At 44.1% G+C, this 15,907-nt stretch overlaps 1 protein-coding gene across 3 annotated transcripts in view; it reads right to left on the bottom strand.

Annotated features, from left to right (window-relative positions):
- The window catches only part of ttf2 (transcription termination factor, RNA polymerase II), a 51,262-nt gene extending 48,187 nt beyond the window's left edge, over positions 1 to 3,075 (bottom strand). For all 3 annotated transcript variants that reach the window (XR_010964416.1, XM_067992945.1, XM_067992946.1), the window contains exon 1: positions 2,988 to 3,075. Coding sequence is in view for 2 of the 3 variants with exons in the window: in XM_067992945.1 (XP_067849046.1) it covers positions 2,988 to 3,015 (28 nt within the window). In the remaining variant the exon portion in view is untranslated. The remainder of the gene's footprint in view (positions 1 to 2,987) is intronic.
- Between the last annotated feature and the right edge of the window lie 12,832 nt (positions 3,076 to 15,907).

Raw genomic sequence — 15,907 nt, 5'->3', positions numbered from 1 at the left:
AAAAGAGAAAATAGTTTGAGAGTAAACTAGCAGGAAATATAAAAACTGACAATAAGAGCTTTTACAACTATATAAAAAGGAAGAGAGTAGCTAAACTAAGTATAGGTCCCTTAAAAGATGAGACTGGAGAAATAATAATTGAAAACAAGGAAATGGCAGAGGCATTTAACAGATATTTTGTATCTGTCTTCACAGTAAAAGACACTAAAAGCATAACGATAATAGTAGATAATCAAGGGGCAAAGGGGAGGGAGGATCTAAAAACAATCACTATCACTACAGAAAAAGTACTAGGCAAACTAATGGGTCTAAAGGCTGACCCGATGGCTTGCATCCGAGGGTCTTAAAAGAAGTGGCTACAGAGATAGTGGATGCATTGGTTGTAATTTTCCAAAATTCACTAGATTCTGGAAAGGTCCCAGCGGATTGGAAAACCGCAAATGTAACGGCCCTATTCAAGAAAGGAGGGAAGACAGAAAGCAGGTCACTAACTATAGGCCAATTAGCCTAACATCTGTCATTGGGAAAATGATAGAATCGATTATTAAGGAAGTAGTAGCAGGACATTTAGAGACTCAAAATAAAATCAAGGAGAGTCAACATGGTTTTATGAAAGGGAAATTGTTTGACAAATTTATTAGAATTCTTTGAGGAAGTAACGAGCAGGGTGGATGAAGGGGAACCAGTAGATGAAGTGTATTTAGATTTCCAAAAGGCATTCGATAAGGTGCCACATAAAAAGTTACTGCACAAGAGCTCATGGTGTTGGGGGTAATATATTAGCATGGATAGAGGATTGGCTAGCCAACAGGAGAGTTGGGATAAAGGGGTCATTTTCAGGATGGCAATCTGTAACCAGTGGGGTGCCGCAGGGATCAGTGCGGGGGCCTCAACTATTTACAATTTATATCAATGACGTGGATGAAGGAAGCTAGTGTACTGTGGCCAAATTTGCTGCTGATACAAAGATAGGTGGAAAAGTAAGTTATGAGGAAGACACAAAGTGTTTGCAAAGGGAGATAGATAGGTTAAGCGAGTAGGCTAAAATTTGGCAGATGGAATATAATGTGGGAAAATGTGAAGTCACCCACTTTCGTAGGAAGAATAAAAAAGCAAAATATGATATAAATGGAGAAAGACTACAGAATGCTGCGGTAGAGGGATTTGGGTGTCCTCGTACATGAAACACAAAGTTAGCATACAGATGCAGCAGGTAATTGGGAAGGCAAATGCAATATTGGCCTTTATTTCAAGGGGGATGGAGTATAAAAGCAGGGAAGTCTTGCTACAATTGTACAGGGTGCTGGTGAGACGGCACCTGGAGTGCTGCGTACAGTTTTGGTCCCCTTATTTAAGGAAGGATATACTTGCATGGAGGTGGTTCAGAGAAGGTTCACTAGGTTGTTCCAGGTATGGAAGGGTTTTCTTATGAGGAAAGATTGAGCAGGTTGGGCCTATACCCACTGGAGTTTAGAAGAATGAGAGGAGATCTTATTGAAACATATAAGATTCTGGAGGGGGCTTGACAGGGTAAATGCTGAGAGGATATTATCCCTCATAGGGGAATCTAAAACTAGGGGGCATAGTCTCAGAATAAGGGGCCACCCATTTAAGATGGAGATGAGGAGAAATTTCTTCTGAGGGTTGTGAACCTTTGGAATTCTTTGCCCCAAACAGCAATGGGGACTGAGTCACTGAATATATTCAAGGCTGCGTTAAGACAAATTTTTGATCAGCAAGGGAGTCAAAGGATATGGGGTTGAGGCAGGAAAGTGGCATTGAGGCCAGAATCAGATCAGCCATGATCTCATTGCATGGCAGAGCAGGCTCAAAGGGCCAAATGGCCTACTCCTATCTCATGTTCTTATTTGAAGGGAAAGAATTTGCAGGACTACTGGGAAAAAGCAGAACAGGACTAACTGGATTGTTCTTACGAAGAGCCAGCACAGGCTCGATGAGCCAAATAGCCTCCTTCTGTACTGTAACAGTTCTAGGAGAACAAAACTACACAGTACTCCAGATGTGGTCTCACCAGAGCCCTATATAATTGCAGCAAGACTTCCTTATTCTTGTACTCCAACTCCCTTGCAATAAAGGCCAACACAGCATTTGCCTTCCTAACTGCTTGCTGTACCTGCATGTTAACTTTGTGGACAAGGACACCCAAATCCCTCTGAACACCAACATTTAATAGTTTCTCACCATTTAAAAAAATATTGTTTTTCTGTTCTTCCTACCAAAGTGAATAACCTCACATTTCCCCACATTATACTCCATCTACCACCTTCTTCCCTAGCAATTATCATTTCTATATCCCTTTGCAGACTCTTTGTATCCTCCCCACAGCTTACTTTTCCACCTAGCTTTCCATCCTCAGCAAACTTGGATACATTACACTCGGTCCCTTCATCTAAGTCATAAATACAGATTGTAAACAACTGAGGCCCGAGCACCAGTCCCTGCAGCAACCCACTCGTTACAAACCTGCCAACCCGAAAATGATGCATTTATTCCTACTTTCTTCAAAGTATCATGGGGGGGGGGGGGGGGAGGACGTTTAGCTTCAGTATTTGCCGCCATAATAGGCGACTACGCATCAGAAGTAATGCATTGAATGGGAAGCACTCTGGCACAGTTTGAAGCGATGTAAAGGGGGCTATATAAATGCAACTTCCAGTTTTGAACACGCGAGAAGAGGGCACGAACGTCCCGGTCTTGCACGAGCGAGTCTAAATCACCCGGGTCAGCACCGCGACTCGGAACGTCATCGTCCCACGTGGAAAGCTACCGGAAGTTCACAGCTTTCAACGTACTGATTGGTCCAAAACCAATACCTGCTCTGGATTGGCCACACCAACCGCCAGTTAAAAATACGTCACTTCCGGAAATACGTCTGCAAAACCTGAATCCTATGACGATACAGCACCCTGGATTCACTCGACTTGCACACACTTCCAATAACGACTCCGCAGCACTGAAAGACGTACCATGTTCGTCGCAGATCACCTTCTCCATTCCACTCTTGTTATCGGACGACCAAAGACACAACTGTTCCACACGCCGCTCATCCACGTCACGTGATGCCCGACGCCGCCCTCCCTCCCAATGACGGCTCTGCCGGTCTCACCCAATCATAAACCGGGACCGGGGCGGGGACGGGAAACCGCCAGTTTCATCCGGGTACCGTACTTTTAAATCCTCTCCGGATAACGGACAGCAGCCAGCACCAATCAGAATGTGAGGCCGACAACGGGGCGGGGTTTAAAGCGGCCTCTCCAATGGGCGGAGATGACTACTTCCTCTCGTGTGCCTGTTCGAGCAGGAGGTCGTTGTTAATATAGTGGGCCCGGAGCGGATGACCAAAAAATTGATAAAGAGGGAGAAAATAGAATTTGAGACTAAACTAGCAAGAAATATAAAAACAGATTGTAAGAGCTTCTACAAGTATGTAAAAGGAAGAGATTAGCAAAAGTAATCGTGGGTCCCTTAGAGGCTGAGACCGGAGAAATTATAATGGGGAATAAGGAAATGGCAGAGACGTTAAACAAATATTTTGTATCTGTCTGCACAGTAGAAGACACAAAAAGCATACCAGAAATAGTGAGGAACCAAGGGTCTAATGAGAGTGAGGAATATGATTAATATTAGTAAAGAGAAAGTACTGGAGAAATTAATGGGACTAAGCCGACAAATCCCCTGGACCTGGTTGGCTACATCCTAGGGTTCTAAAAGAGGTGGCTGCAGATAGCGGATGCATTGGTTGTAATCTTCCAAAATTCCCTAGATTTTAAAATGGTTCCAGTGGATTGGAAGGTAGCAAATGTAACCCTGCTATTCAAGAAAGGAGGGAGAGAAAAAACAGGGAACTACAGGCCAGTTAGCCTGACATCAGTCGTTGGAAAAATCCATTATTAAGGAAGTGGTAACGGGGCACTTAGAAAATCATAGTATGATTAGGCAGAGTCAACATGATTTTATGAAAGGGAAATTGTGTTTGACAAATTTATTAGAGTTTTTTGAGGATGTAACTAGCAGGGTAGATAAAGGGGAACCAGTGGATGTAGTATATTTGGATATTCAAAAGGCATTTGTTAAGATGCCACACAAAAGGTTGTTACACAAGATAAGGGCTCATGTGGTTGAGAGTAATATATTAGCATGGATAGAGGATTGGCTAACGTATAGAAAATGGAGTAGGATAAACGGGTCATTTTCAGGTTGGCAGGCTGTAAATAGTGGGGGTCAGAGCTTGGGCCTCAGCTATTTACAATATATAATAATGACTTAGATGAAGGGACCCAGTGAATTGTATCCAAGTTTGCTGATGATACAAAGCTAGGTGGGAAAGTAAGCTATGAGGAGGATACAAAGAGTCTGCAAAGGGATAGAGACAGGTTAAGTGAGTGGGCAAGAAGGTGATAGATGGAGTATATTGTGGGGAAATGTGAGGTTATTCACTTTGGTAGGAAGAATAGAAAAACAGAATATGTTTTAAATGGTAAGAAACTACTAAATATTGGTGTTCAGAGAGATTTGGGTGTCCTTGTCCACAAAACACAGAAAGTTAAAATGCAGGAACAACAAGCAATTAGGAAGGCAAATGGTCTGTTGGCCTTTATTGCAAGGGGGTTGGAGTACAAGAATAAGGAAGTCTTGCTGCAATTGTGCAGGGCTTTGGTGAGACCACACCTGGAGTACTGTGTACAGTTTTGGTCTCCTTACCTAAAGAAGGATATAATTGCCTTAGAGGGGGTGCAACAAAGGATCACCAGATTGATTCTTGAGATGAGAGAGTTGTCCTGTGAGGAGAGATTGAGAAGAATGGGCCTATATTCTCTGGAGTTTGGAAGAATGAGAGGTGATCTCATTGAAACGTATAAAATTCTTAGAGGGCTTGACAGGGTAGATGCTGGGAGGTTGTTTCCCCTGGCTGGAGAGTCTAGAACTAGGGGACATAGTCTCAGGATAAGGGGTGAGCGATTTAAGACTGAGATGAAGAGGAATTTCTTCACTCAGAGGGTTGTGAATCTTTGGAATTCTCTACCCCAGAAGGTTGTGGATGCTGAGTCATTGAGTATATTCAAGACTGAGACTGATAGATTTTTGGACTCTAAGGGAATCAAGGGACATGGGGATCGGGCGGGAAGTTGAGATCTTATTAAATGGCGGAGCAGGCTCCAGGGGCCATATGGCCTACTCCTGCTCCTATTTCTTATATTCATAGGAGTTTAGGGAGGGAATTCCAAAGTGCGGGATCTAGGAGGCTGAAGGCACGACCACCAGTGATGGGAGGGAGGGATGCACAAGTGGCCAGAGTTGGAGGAACAGAAAGTTCTGATGTGGTTATAGGATGGGAGAAGGTTACAAAGATAGGAATGAGTACAGCCATGAAAAAGTTTAAACATGAGGATGAGAATTTTGAATGGGGGCATCGGGGGACCGGGAGCCACTGTAGATCAGTGAGGACAGGAGTGATGGGTAAGCAGGACTTGATATGAGATAGGACATAGCAGGCACCGTTTTCAATAATTTGAAGTTTACAGAGCGTGGAAATGGGAGTACAGCCAGAAGAATGGTCATGTCTGCAGGTGACAAAGGCATGGATGAGAGTTTCAGCAGCAGATTGGCTGAGACAGAATGGAAGTGGGCAATGTTCTGGAGGTGGTGGTAGGCGGTCTTTGTGATGGGGAAGATACGGGGTCGGAAGCTCGGCTCTAGATTGAATAGGATGCCAAGGTTGTGAACAGACTGATTCAACCAGAAACAGTGGCTGGGAAGCGGGATGGAATCAATAGCAAGGGTACGGAGTTTGGGATGGGGTGGGGGGGGGTTCAAAGACAATCGTTTCAGTTTTCCCAATGTTTAACGAGGACATTGTTACTCATCCCAGACTGGATATCAGATAAGCAGTCTGATGGAACAGATGCAGTTGAGAAAGGTGGAAACGTAGAGTTGACATGTGGAAGCTGACCTCATGCCTGTGGATGATGTCTCAAGGGGCAGCAATTACATGGGGGGACTCCAGAGGTCGAGGTGAGGGGGTGGGAAGAAAAGATATTTCTTTTGCTCTGGCTATGACTTGAAAACCAAGAGTACAGCTAAGCGAGGACAGTTCCACTGGGCTTGACTAGGGAGGAAAGACATTGGAGGAGGAGGTTGGTGTGGTGAACCATGTCAAAGGTTGCAGAGAGGACGAAGAGGGAAAGTGCACCATGGTCATAGTCACAGAGGATGTCATTTGTGACTTTGATTAGAGCCATTTCAATGCTGTGGCAGGAGTGCAAACCTGATTGGAGAAATTCAAACTGAGTTATGGAAAAGATGGGTACAGATTTGGGAGTTGACAACACTTTCAAGAACTTTATAGAGGAAAGAGAGGTTGGAGATGGGACGGTAGTTTGGAAGGACAGAGGGGTCCAGTGTGGGCTTTTTGAGGAGAGGATGATGATGGCAGTTTTGAAAGGTACACAGCAGTACCTCAGGAGAGGATACCATAATGTCAGCTAGCATAGGGGCCAGTAAGCAAAGTTGAGTGGTCAGAACTTCAATGAAAATGGGGTTAAGGGAGCAGGGGGTTTGTGTTATGGATGAGATAAGCTTGGACAGGGCATAAGGGGAGATAGAGAAATTAGGTTGATGTGGGTTCAGGGCTAGGGCAAGGGATGCGTGGAGGAAGGTTTGGCTTGGTGGGCAAGGCAAAGAGGCAGGTGAATGGATGGTCTCAATCTTAGTGACAAAGAAGTCATGAGCTCCTTGCACTTATTCTTAGAGGTGAGCGTGTAAGGGGCAGGAGAGAAGGATTTAAGGAGATGGTTGGCAGTGAAGAAAAAAAGCCAGGGGTTATCTTTTCTCTCCAGGATGATCCTGGAGTAGTGGGCGGTTTTGGCAGAAGAGTTAGGTTAGATAGTGTTTGATGTTGTCCAGTCAGATCTGGTGATGGATAGGTAAATCAGTTGAGAGCCAGATGTGCCCGTTGGAATTGAAGAAACAAAGATGGGGGCCTTACCAGGGGACCGACCAGGATGGGAGATAGTAAAAGACTGTGGAGGCATGGGAGGAGAAAGCATTGGATGTGATGTAATGTCTATGGTGTGATAGGTAAAAGTGGAACTGGGGAGAGTAATGCCACAAAGGTGGATGGTGTCAAAAGTGGTGGAGAGAATGAGGAGGGACAGCAAACTGCAATCACAATCACATAGATTATCAACGGTGAATTTGACTTGTGCTGTTTCAGTGCTGCGGACAGGGCAGAAGACAGACTGGAGGGCTTCAAACTGGGAGAGGTGGAAATGTCATCACAAGGGAGCAGATTTTAGAAAGAATGGCAACTTATTCTGCACCAATGCTACAGAGGAAGAACTAGCATAAACTTTTAGTACAGAGCTCCTTTTAAGACCTGATCACTTTTTAAAAAAGTGTTCTGTATTCAGTCATTTTTAACATTTAGCTTCATTTAATTTATTGTAATTTGTATTACAAGATGTAAATAACTGACATATTGTTTAATGCTCCATTTAGTGTCAGGAAGAATTGCTGTCCAGTCTCCCAACTAACTAGGAGGCATTTCTAGAAACTCAAGCACAACAAGGATGATACCAGAACTGAGAGGTTATAATTATTAGGAAATAATGAACAGGCTGGGGCTCTTTTCTCTAGAAAGAGAAAGCTGAGGGGTGACCTGATAGAGGTCTTTAAAATTCTGAAAATGTTTCCATTTGTGGGGTCATCAATAAGATAGTTGCTAATAAATCCAATAGGGAATTCAGGAGTAACTTCTTTACCCAGAGAGTGGTTAGAATGTGGAACTTGCTACTACAAGGAGTAGTTAGACGAATAGCACAGATGCATTTAAAGGGAACTTCGATAAGTACATGAGGAAGAAAGGAATAGAAGGATATGCTGATAGGATTAGATGAAGTAGGGTGGGAGAAGGCTCATGTGGAGCATAAACACCAACATAGACCAGTTGGGCCAAATGGTCTGTTTCTGTGCTGTAAATTCTATGTAATTCAATGTAACTAACAACTCTCAAAACATTAAACATTACGGGGAATCAGGTATCACAAAGTAATAGAAACTAAAACTGAAATGAAAAAACAAAACTGCTGGAAATACACTACAGGCCCATCAGCAGACTTTAGAATCTTGCGATAAGAAATGTGTACAAATAAACATATGAGCCAGATGACAGTCCATGTATGTGTATTTGCCAAGTTCAGATCAATTATATTGGGTGTATACCATAGGCCACCAAATAATGAGAAGGAGATAGAGGAGCAAATTTGCAGGCAAATTATAGAAAGATGCAAGAACTATACGGTAATGATAACGGAGGACTTCAATAACCCCAATATAGACAGTAACAATGTAAAGGGCAAAGAGGGGGAGGAATTCCTGAAATGTGCACGAGAACTTTCTGGAACAATGTGTTTCCAGCCCAACAGGAAGGACATGGTACTGGATCTAGTTCTGGGTAATGAAGTGGGCAGGTGGAGCGCGTTTCAGTGGGGGAGAATTTGGGGAACAGTGATCATAATATCATTAGGCTTAGAATAGTTATGGAAACAGACAAGGAACAATCAAATGTGAAAATACTTAACTGGAGGAGGACTAATTTTAGTGAGTTAAAAAGGGTTCTTGCCCAGATGGATTGGAATCAAAAATTGGTAGGCAAAACAGTAATTGAACAATGGGTGGCCTTCAAGGAGGAGTTGGTTCGGCTACAGAGTAGACACATTAAACAGGGGGAAGGGGGAGGAGGAAGGGCATCCAAAGCTAGAACTCACTAGATGATTAAAGATATAGAGATTAAAATGAAATGGAAAAAGAAGGCTTATGACAAATGTAAGGTTCATAATACTGTAGAGAGCCAGGCAGAAAGTACAGAGGAGATCTAAAAAAGGGAATAAGAGGGGCAAAGAGAGATTATGAGAATAGATTAGCAGCTAACATAAAAGGGAACACAAAGGTCTTTTATTTACATATAAATAGCAAAAGGGTAGTGAAAGGAAGGGTGGGTCCAATTAGGGACAAAAAAGGAGATCTACTTGTGGGCATGGCTAAGGTACTAAATGAATACTTCACATCTGTCTTCACTAGAAAAGAGGATGCTGCCATTGTAGCAGTAATGGAGGAGGTAGTAGCGATTTTGTATAGGATAAAAATAGATAAAGAGGAGGTTCTTAAAAGATTGGCAGTACTCAAAGTAGAAAAATCACCTGGTTCAGATGGGATGCATTCTAGGTTACGAAGGAAGTAAGGATGGAAATTGCGGAGGTTCTGGCCACAATCTTCTAATCCCCCTTAGATATGGGGATGGTGCCGGAGGACTGAAGGATTGCAAATGTTTCACCCCTGTTCAAAAAAGGGGAGAGGGATAAACCTGGCAATTACAGGCCAGTCAGCCTAACATCGGTGGTGGGGAAACTTTTAGAGACAATAATCCGGGACAAAATTAATTGGCACTTGGAAAAGTATGGGCTAATAAATGAAAGACAGCATGGATTTGTTAAAGGAAAATCGTGATGGACTAATTTGATTGAGTTCATTGATGAAGTGAAGGTTGATAAGGGTGGTGCAGTTCATGTTATGTATATGGACCTTCAAAAGGCATTTGATAAAATACCACATAATAGACTTATAGCAAAATTAAAGCCGAAGGGATTAAAGGGACAGTGGCAGTGTGGATACAAAATTGGCTAAGGGACAGAAAGCAGAGAGTACTTGTGAATGGTTGTTTATCAGGCTGGAGGGAAGTGTACAGTTGTGTTCCACAGAGGTCAGTATTAGGACCACTGATCTTTTGATATATATTAATGATCTGGACTTGGATATAGAGGTTATAATTTCAAAGTTTGTAGATGACACGAAACTCGAAAATGTAGTAAACAATGTGGAGGATAGTAACAGACTTCAGGAGGACATAGACTGGTGAAATGGGCAGATGAAATTTAACACAGAGAAGTGTGAAGTAATACATTTTGGTAGGAAGAATGAGGAGAGGCAATATAAACTAAATGGTACAATTTTAAAGGGGATGCAGGAACAGAGAGACCTGAGGTGCACATACACAAATGTTTGAAGGTGACAGGACAAGTTGAGAAGGCTGTTAAAATAGAATATGGGATCCTGAGCTTTATTAATGGAGGCATAGAGTACAAAAGCAAGGAAGTTCTGCTAAACTTTTAGCATAACTGGTTAGGCCTCAGATGGAGTATTGTGTTTAATTCTGGGCACCACACTTTAGGAAGGCTGTCAAGGCCTTAGAGAGGGTGCAAAAGAGATTTACTAGAATGGTACTAGGGATGAGGGACTTCAGTTATGTGGAGAGATTGGAGAAGCTGGGGTTGTTCTCCATAGAACAGAGAGGGTTAAGAGGAGATTTGATAGAAGTCATGAACGGTATTGATAGAGTAAATAAGGAGAAATTGTTCCCAGTGGCAGAATGGTTGGTAACCAGAGGACACAGATTTAAGGTGATCAGCAAAAGAACAAGAGGCCTCATGAGGAAATGATTTTTACCCAGCGAGTTGTAATGACCTGGAATGCACTGCCTGAAAGGGTGGTGCAAGCAGATTCAATAGGTACTTTCAAAAGAGAATTAGATAAATCCTTGAAGGGAAAAAATTTACAGGCAATGGGGAAAGAGCAGGGGAATGGGACTAATTGAATAGCTCTTTCGAAGAACTGGCACAGGCACAATGGGCCGAATGGCCTCCTCCTGTGCTGTACCTACTATGATACTATGATATTGATTACTTATACTGGTACCAACAGAATCATAAAAACAACATCAAGGTGTTAAAATTCCATGGAGCTTCTCCCAATTGCAGGCCGTAATGTTGGCAGAAGATCCGTGGAAATTCCAGAGAAAGGGCGAAGTTACCGTGGACGATCGAGAGAATCATACTAGGCGTGCACAACTGGCAGCAACTTCCACTTAAAAACAGTCCTGTCAAATTGTGTTTTCAGTTTGAGTTTGCCTGTAAGTCTGAATGAAAACTAACTTGCCTCTTTAACAGCATATATCAGACTGCAATCCTGTGTAATTGGATCACAGGTTGACAACTTTGCTTATACTGAGCATGAGAAATATTGATATTGGGAAAAAACATTAACATAATTGGATCAAAATGATACCTTTATGTATTATGCCTGCAGCAAGGATTTCATATAATTGGAATAAAGGAGTGCAATGGAGTAAATGGATAGCGACTTAGGAAACTAGATTCCATTGCTCAGATCAGCATAAGCCCGTGTTTATCAAGCATTGAGGAATGCAGGTTTTGTACACCAGGTGGCAGCCTAGCCCAACTTTTAAAGTGGTACATCCAATCTGAAAAAAATTTGGGAGTTAAATTGGTTAACCCCTGAAAATGGGCGCGGGCATCGCATTGCGCGATTAACCAGTGCCCGGTCAACCGGTCGCAGGTGTGCTACATTAGAACTTACCTTGAGCATGTGAAAAATCCAGGCCTTGAGGAAAGAAGGAGAAACTGTTTCCAGTGGCAGAAGGGTCGGTAACCAGAAGACAGAGTTTTAAGGTGATTAGCAAAAGAACCAGAGGTGAGATGAAGAAACATTTTTTTAATGCAGCGAGTTGTTATGATCTGGATGTAACTGCCTGAAAGGATGGTGGAAGTAGATTCAATAATGACTTTCAAAATTTATTGTACTTGAAGGAAAACATTTACAGGACTATGGGAAAGAGCAGGGGAGTGGGACCAATTGGATTGCTCTTTCAAAGAGCAGGCACAGGCATGATGGGTCGAATGGCCTCCTTCTGTGCTGTACCACACCATTCCATGAAACTTGCCACTACAATTCCATGACATTCGCACTTTCCACCAGCAGGGTGGAGCCCGAATCTCTTAAAGGCAGGCTGTACCTCTTAAAAAAATTAATAAAAACATGGGGCTCGATTTTCCCGGGAAATTGCAGGTGCGTTGGGGGCAGGGGGGCTCCGAAAATTGGGGAAATCCCATTCGGTTTCTGAAGCCGGTTCCAACCCGCCGTCTTCCGAGTTCCCCATGGATGCACCTGTATGTGCGCAGGCATCCCGAATCCGGAAATCCCGCTGGCAATTAAAGCTGGCGGGATGATAGTTAAAGAGCCTCTTAAAAACTGATTAGGCCTCAGCTGGAGTATTGTGTTCAATTCAATGGGCACCGCACTTTAGGATGTCAAGGCCATAGAGAGGATGCAGAAGAGATTTACTAGAATGGTACCAGGGATGAGAGACTGGAGAACCTAGCAATCTGCTGTCTGAACAGAGATCAGACATTGCACACGTAGAACACAGATGCAGGTCCCGTCCATATGTTTACAAACTGTTGAGTTATGTTAAAACATTGAATAAATGTTGCGCACCACTAAATCCCACATCCTCCAATCTGCTCCCAGACCTCAACGATCTGCCGGTCCGAGTTGGTACCAGGCCTGCGAGGGTGCGTGCACCAAGGTTCTCTGATGATGCAGTAGAGGCCTTGGTGCAAGAGGTGGACAGAAGGAGGGGCATCCTATATCCGTGGTTGAGGGGGGCATGATGCCCTCCAGACATATGCTCAAAAGGCAGTGGGAGGCAGTAGGGGACGCAGTCAATGCCAGGCGCATAGCACCACGAACATGGATGCAGTGCAGGAAGAAGTTCAATGCTTTGACTTGAGTGGTCAAGGTGAGTGAGGTCAACTGTCAAGTGGCATCTCTTACCAACTGCACCGCCAGCAGCATCCACTGCTCCACACAATACACCCCCCATCACTCACCTACCAACAAACTCTTTCAGTCAGTGCTCAAATCTTCCAATCATGCTTCCTCTCACCCTTACACATTACCACTGTTGCAAGCCGCACACTCACAACTCACAGGCCACACGCACTGGCAGCTATTCAACCATGACAGGCACATCACCCAGACACACGTCCCGCCTTCTTGCAGGAGATGGTGGTGTATAACAGGAGGCAGAAAGTAGCAGTGGCATTTAGTCCCTCGAGCCTGTTCCGCCATTCAATGAGATTATGGTTGATCTGTGACCTAACTCCATAAACCCGCCTTAGTCCCATATCCCTTAATACCCTTGATTCACAGAATCTATCAATCTCAGATTTAGAATTCACAATTGAGCTTGCATCAACTGCTGTCTGCAGAAGAGCGTTCCAAACTTCCCCCACCCTTTGCATGTAGAAGCATTTCCTAACTTCACTCCTGCACGTCCTGGCTCTAAATGTTAGGCTATGATCCCTCGATCTAGTATTCAAGTATAGGAGACCTCCAAAAACAGATACAAATGCATCAGCAGCCAGAAGCAATAATCCAGCAACTAACCTGTAAATCCTGCATGGTCCCTTTAAATAGTACTAATGGGGGCATGTTGAGATGGTCGTGGTTAAGACAGTGTGTTGAGTGGAGCGTTAAGTCCCAAAATGATGTCTATCACTTTAAATCAGCATTGCACACTGATCAAACGCATTTTCTCCTTACTTTACATGTTGCCGGCGTTCGTTATTTGCGCATGCGCTAAACCTTTTATCAAGGTGGTGTCCGGCGCACATCACGCTAGAAGCGTGCATGCGCATCCAAGATGCCATCATAGATGTTCAGGAGGTCGCATTGTGCCAAAACAACGGGCCCTAGCAGGCCCATTCTGGCAGCAATGGCATTTTGTGTTTTCTTTTTGCACTTAGCAAATAGACAGGCGTTTCTGCGGACGCAACCGAGACTCCAGGATGGTATGTTGCCTCCCTGGTGCAAGGGTCAGGGATGTCTCGGAGTGGCTGCAGGACATTCTGGAGGGGGAGGGTGAACAGCCAGTTGTCGTGGTGCATATAGGCACCAACGATATAGGTAACAAACAGGATGAGGTTCTACAAGCTGAATTTAGGGAGTTAGGAGTTAAACTAAGGGGTAGGACCTCAAAGGTAGTAATCTCAGGATTGCTACCAGTGCCACGGGCTAGTCAGAGTAGGAATGACAGGATAGCTAGGATGAATACGTGGCTTGAGAGATGGTGCAAGAGGGAGGGATTCAAATTCCTGGGCCATTGGAACCGGTTTTGGGGGAGGTGGGACCAGTACAAATTGGACGGTCTGCATCTGGGCAGGACTGGAACCAATGTCCTAGGGGGAGTGTTTGCTAGTGCTGTTGGGGAGGGTTTAAACTAATGTGGCAGGGGGATGGGAACCGATGCAGGAAGTCAGTGGGAAGTAAAGTGGTGACAGAAACAAAAGGCAGTAAGGAAGAGTGTACAGAACATGACCGGACAGATGGTCTGAGAAAGCAGGGCAAAGACCAAGGGAAGTCTAGATTAAACTGCATTTATTTCAATGCAAGAAGTCTGATGGGCAAGGCAGATGAACTCAGGGCATGGATGGGTACATGGGATTGGGATGTTATAGCTATTACTGAAACATGGCTAAGGGAGGGGCAGGACTGGCAGCTCAATGTTCCAGGGTACAGATGCTATAGGAAAGATAGAGCAAGAGGTAAGAGAGGAGGAGGAGTTGCGTTCTTGATTAGGGAGAACATCACGGCAGTAGTGAGAGGGGATATATCCGAGGGTTCGCCCACGGAGTCTATATGGGTAGAACTGAAAAATAAGAAGGGAGAGATCACTTTGATAGGATTGTACTACAGACCCCCAAATAGTCAACGGGAAATTGAGGAGCAAATATGTAAGGAGGTTACAGACAGCTGCTAGAAAAATAGGGTGGTAATAGTAGGGGACTTTAACTTTCCCAACATTGACTGGGACAGCCATAGCATTAGGGGCTTGGATGGAGAGAAATTTGTTGAGTGTATTCAGGAGGAATTTCTCATTCAGTATGTGGCTGGCCCGACTAGAGAGGGGGCAAAACTTGACCTCCTCTTGGGAAATAAGGAAGGGCAGGTGACTGAAGTGTTAGTGAGGGATCACTTTGGGACCAGTGATCATAATTCCATTAGTTTTAAGATAGCTATGGAGAAGCATAGGTCTGGCCCAAAAGTTAAAATTCTAAATTGGGGAAAGGCCAATTTTGATGGTATTAGACAGGAACTTTCAGAAGTTGATTGGGAGAGTCTGTTGGCAGGCAAAGGGACGTCTGGTAAGTGGGAGGCTTTCAAAAGTGTGTTAACCAGGGTTCAGGGTAAGCACATTCCTTATAAAGTGAAGGGCAAGGCTGGTAGAAATAGGGAACCTTGGATGACTCGGGAGATTGAGGCCCTAGTCAAAAATAAGAAGGAGGCATATGACATGCATAGGCAGCTGGGATCAAGTGGATCCCTTGAAGAGTATAGAGATTGCCGGAGTAGAGTTAAGAGAGAAATCAGGAGGGCAAAAAGGGGACATGAGATTGCTTTGGCAGATAAGGCAAAGGAGAATCCAAAGAGCTTCTACAAATACATAAAGGGCAAAAGAGTAACTAGGGAGAGAGTAGGGCCTCTTAAGGATCAACAAGGTCATCTATGTGCGGAACCACAAGAGATGGGTGAGATCCTGAATGAATATTTCACATCGGTATTTACGGTTGAGAAAGGCATGGATGTTAGGGAACTTGGGGAAATAAATAGTGATGTCTTGAGGAGTGTACATATTACAGAGAGGGAGGTGCTGGAAGTCTTAACGCGCATCAAGGTAGATAAATCTCCGGGACCTGATGAAATGTACCCCAGGACGTTATGGGAGGTTAGGGAGGAAATTGCGGGTCCCCTAGCAGAGATATTTGAATCATCGACAGCTACAGGTGAGGTGCCTGAAGATAGGAAGGTAGCAAATGTTGTGCCTTTGTTTAAGAAGGGCGGCAGGGAAAAGCCTGGGAACTACAGACCGGTGAGCCTGACATCTGTAGTGGGTAAGTTGTTAGAGGGTATTCTGAGGGACAGGATCTACAGGCATTTGGAGAGGCAGGGACTGATTAGGAACAGTCAGCAT

The sequence above is a fragment of the Heptranchias perlo genome, chromosome 11 (genome assembly GCF_035084215.1).
Source record: "Heptranchias perlo isolate sHepPer1 chromosome 11, sHepPer1.hap1, whole genome shotgun sequence".
NCBI lineage: Eukaryota > Metazoa > Chordata > Chondrichthyes > Hexanchiformes > Hexanchidae > Heptranchias > Heptranchias perlo.
Note: the sequence above shows the minus strand (reverse complement) of the source record. Positions and strands in the feature narration are given on the sequence as shown.